At 36.9% G+C, this 4,366-nt stretch overlaps 1 protein-coding gene across 1 annotated transcript; it reads left to right on the top strand.

Moving 5' to 3' along the window:
* Window positions 1–150: 150 nt before the first annotated feature.
* On the top strand, window positions 151–2,858 carry LOC149132719 (uncharacterized). The gene has a single exon (XM_089362884.1). It carries the CDS (start codon window positions 385–387, stop codon window positions 2,275–2,277), a length of 1,893 nt encoding a protein of 630 aa, XP_089219010.1. The 5' UTR covers window positions 151–384; the 3' UTR covers window positions 2,278–2,858.
* Window positions 2,859–4,366: the final 1,508 nt, after the last annotated feature.

The following is a 4,366-nucleotide window of genomic DNA, read 5'->3' as shown; positions in this document are numbered from 1 at the left end:
TCAAACAAGTTTTTTTTTTCTTTTTTTTTTTGGTTTTCTTTTAAACTATATTTTAAAGCAGATTTTTGTAATTAAATTTGCTTTAAAATGCATTTGTGAAAAGAATAAACTTTAAAAATTTTCGTTTGTAATATTCAGCTTAAAATGTAGTAAACTATTTACTTTTAATCTCTTTACCCGTTACAATCTTGTTAGTGTCAGTAATATTCCACTACGTTTTTTATTACAAATTAACTCAAACCATATCAATTAATCAGTATTTTCGACCATGAATGAAACTGTTGGGTTACGTTAAAGTAACTTGACTCGATATAATTATGTAGCGGGTTAGGGATACGAAACTATTTTTGCTCCGATCCAAAGCTATCGGTTACCGTGACAATTATGGCGGACATCAGTTCTTCTTTGAAGTCAGCGACGTCGATTGATACAAGCCTGGAAAACAAGATAACTACATTATTGAATCGATTAAATTTCACTTACGACGAGAGTATACCGAACCCAGATAATAATTTATTTAAAAGATTTCCAGAAATTATAGGAATACTTCAACAATTAAAGCAGTATTTATCAGAGAAGTCTAATTATAGTTCGTTATTCCCGGACGACATGAAAACTATTTATCGATTGTTAGACTGTTTGACTCAGGTAAATAGTTTAACGTTACATTCAGACATCAATCGACTTATAATTGAGTGTATTTTAAATACGTATGACTTTGGTCATTTCCTACCTACAGGAATACGAACCAATCCGTGGGTCATCTCAAAACTTCGAAACTGTTTCATGTATGTCGATGCCGAAGGAAAATATATTCATGATCAACTTGGCTTGCATACCGAATTAATATGTGACAAGGCCATATCAGTGTTAAGACAGTATATTATGGACCTTAAGATAAGCACTGATACTGTTAATGGTACACCTCTCCCCAGTGGCATCGTCATGTCTTCAGACAGTCTTTCTGATGTTTGTTCAGTTTTGGTTTATCTCTTGCACAATTCGCAGCAACCACGCCTTCAGACTTTGGTTGATGCATTCATGGACTATCTTTCAACACAGCCTTGTTCGGGTGTCGTTTTAGACTTTTACCAAAGCTTGGATAGTTTAGAATCGTGTATATATACGGGTAGTCTCGTATCTGCTAATCCGCCTTCTTCCTGGTACCTAAGCTTCTACAGTCGATATAGATTATGGATCAGTCATATGCCTAGTTTGGAACGAGAAATCTTGTTGTTGATCCGCGCAAGCTTGGATTGGTGTCACTGTAGAAAACGCATGGAGAGAATAATGAATTCCAGATCGCTTCCCAAAGCCTGTGCGGAGGATACACAGTTATTTTTGGAAACTTCGAGTGTATTCCACTCTGTCGTTAAGAATATGATTGCTGTGGACGAGGAAGACATTACAGCGAGAAAACATTGCGGTGGTGGGGCCAGCATTTTCAATGTATTGTCTGTTTTCTATGAATGCATTCATCGACACACAACAGAATACAGCTCTAGAGAAGATTCAATATCACTTTATTGCTTGTACCCGTCATTTCTTCATGAAATACTTAAACAGTATATTTTGATTCCTTACCAGGACATATCAGAATGTGTTCAAAGTATGAAGTCTTTCTTCCAGCAAACAGAAATCTGGAAGTATGCTGGATTCGATCTTGTTCACGTTTGGTTTCAGACACAGCACTTCCGTTTGAAATTTATAGCGTATCTATTGAAACATAGTTTCACTGTACCAGAAGCTAACCTAGAAGCTTGGTTAATCGCTTTGCTGTGGTTCTACAGAGCTGACCTTAGTTCATCGCACTGTGAAGACACAAAGAATATCCTCCATGGGTTTATTAAAGAAATTAGGCTAATATTCCATCAGTGCAGCCCCACGTGGGATCAAGTGAAGCGCATCTTACCAGTAACTGTTAATCTTCATCCTGAGTTCAAATCAGTCATTGATAGTCTGTTGTTGACCTTTGTGCTTTACAGCAAAGTCGACCTCAGTTTTGTAGACAGTGTTCTGCAATTCATTATAGACAACAAGGGAGATCATTCCATCCATTCACACCTGGTTCTTCTCTTATCAGCTGAAATCTTGTTACAGTTTGAACCCAGCCATAGTTCATTAGCCATTCGAAGTAGATATGTAAGTCTGGTCAAACCCTATCAATCCAAGTTGAAAGATGACCAGCAGGATAACTTTCATTACAGCAATTATTTGACCACAGAAGCTCAACAGATTTGGGTTGGATGTGAAGATGTCATCAAAGATTATTCATGAACTTTGGTCCTAACTTTCTTACACACACATGTATGTGTGTAATGTCCTTGCAGTTAGCTGGACTGGTCATGTAGAATATAGTGTTCTGTCCAGAAACACCACAAATCAACAACCAGTGTCCATTATATTTCCCAGAGCCTCCAAGGCTGGTGGAACAAAGTAACCCTCAAACTAGGCACTTGGACTGAATACTCTTCACAGAGTAGTCCCTGCTAAAGGTTCCCAATGGCCAGGTGGTGGGGTTGTGCAGCTAGGTGATGTATTCAGTTTATCACTCAATAACGAGAATACTCCTTTCAACAGGCTTCCACACAGTTTCCATTTATAAATCCCTCTCACAAGGTATTTGTCAGTTCAAGGCTACGTTTGAAAACATTTTCCCAAGATGCCATGCAATGGAATTGATCCTGAGACTACGTAATCACAAAGCGATCTTCTTAATCACACAGCCATGCTTGTAGCCACTGACATAAATGAGAGACGAAAATCCTAAATATGTTTTTAATTTCTAATCCAGATCTGATTCCTGTTGAAAAGCTTTAAACAGGTGGAACCTTAAATAAAACTGTTTTATGTAATAATTCTTTATTTCAATTGTTTATAATTCTTCATTGGTTTCAGCTCTTACAAACACAGAGTAGTGAGAACTCCTTTATCTTGCATGGGACAAAGCAGCCCCACTACAGCTGGTGCCTGCATAAACTCAACCAGGAGACTGTACAATCGCCAGTGAGTAAGAGAAAGGGTCAACAAGACACTTTACTCGGATATCACCATCTTTCTAGTGATACAATAAAATGTACCCAGTAGACACACTGTAAAGTGTGAGATTGAGAGGACATGACGGTCTCTCTTTTGTTGGTGTCATGATAAGATGTACTCAGTGCACTTTGCAGGGTAGTTGGTGTTAGGAAGGGCATCTAGCTATAAAAAGCAAACCAAAATGAAACACAAGATGTGGACCTTTAAAGAAAGATAACAAATCACTTTGGGTTTGGCATGTCTTCTCTTTTATCTTTTACATGTCTCAGTCATTAGACTGGCCATGCTGGGGCACCACCATGAAAAATTTTAGTTTGACAACTCAATCCCAGCACTTATTCTATCAGTCTCTCATGTTGAACTGCTAAGTTTCAGGGATGTAAACGACCTAACACCTGTTGTCAAGCAGTGGTGGGGGTCAATCACAGACACACACACACAATGCATATATAAAAGAAGCTGACAGAGTGGACTCTTAAGAGGCCACAAAACAAATGGATGTTTGTTGTGTGTGTATAATAGCAACAGCACTGCCCTAGACTGCAGTAGACACCTGTAATGTTGGTCAGCAAACTAAAACGAAAGGGATTTGTGACGGTGAAAGAGGGGGGGCTGGCACAATGCATAAATAATAAAACAAAATTATTTGATGAAATAAAATACAAAACAACTTTATTGCTGTAGATTTTTTTTAAATATATTTTATTAACAGAACTCTGAACTGATAACAGGTAGCAAAACAGTCTTAAATACATCTTTCTAGAATATTCTGGGTGAACAACATAATAATAATAATAATCAATGGTAATAGAAGTAATAATATAATTATAATAATAATAACAATAGTAATCATGATCATAATGGTAATGTATTCTTACGCATGAAGCAGGTGAGTTTTTTTATTTTTCAAAGGGAGGGAAGGCGGGAGTTGTGGCATTCATACCTTTCCCAATGGTATTAGTAACATTTAGTGAAGTGAAGAAGATCCAGTCAGGAATTGAAAGCAACTAACATAGGTCTAGCTTTACTACACTATGTTACCTGCAACAACAATAACAACAATAGTTTTCTTATAATAATAATAATAATAATCGTAAACAATGACATATAGAGGTTGGAGGCCTGGGACTTTTAGTTTTGTTTTATATGAATATATTTTTTAAAGGGTGTTGGGGATGAGTGTAAGAGATTGTGAAGTAGATGCCTTTCTCAAGGAAGTGATGATGAGAAGGTTTTCAAATGTGTTTGGGAATATAACTGAGAACAAACTGTCACATCACAGCACACACTTTAAACAACAACAATAATAATAATAATCGTGGTGATT

The sequence above is a fragment of the Octopus bimaculoides genome, chromosome 14, assembly GCF_046866305.1.
Source record: "Octopus bimaculoides isolate indiv1 chromosome 14, ASM4686630v1, whole genome shotgun sequence".
Taxonomy (NCBI): Eukaryota; Metazoa; Mollusca; class Cephalopoda; order Octopoda; family Octopodidae; genus Octopus; species Octopus bimaculoides.
Note: the sequence above shows the minus strand (reverse complement) of the source record. Positions and strands in the feature narration are given on the sequence as shown.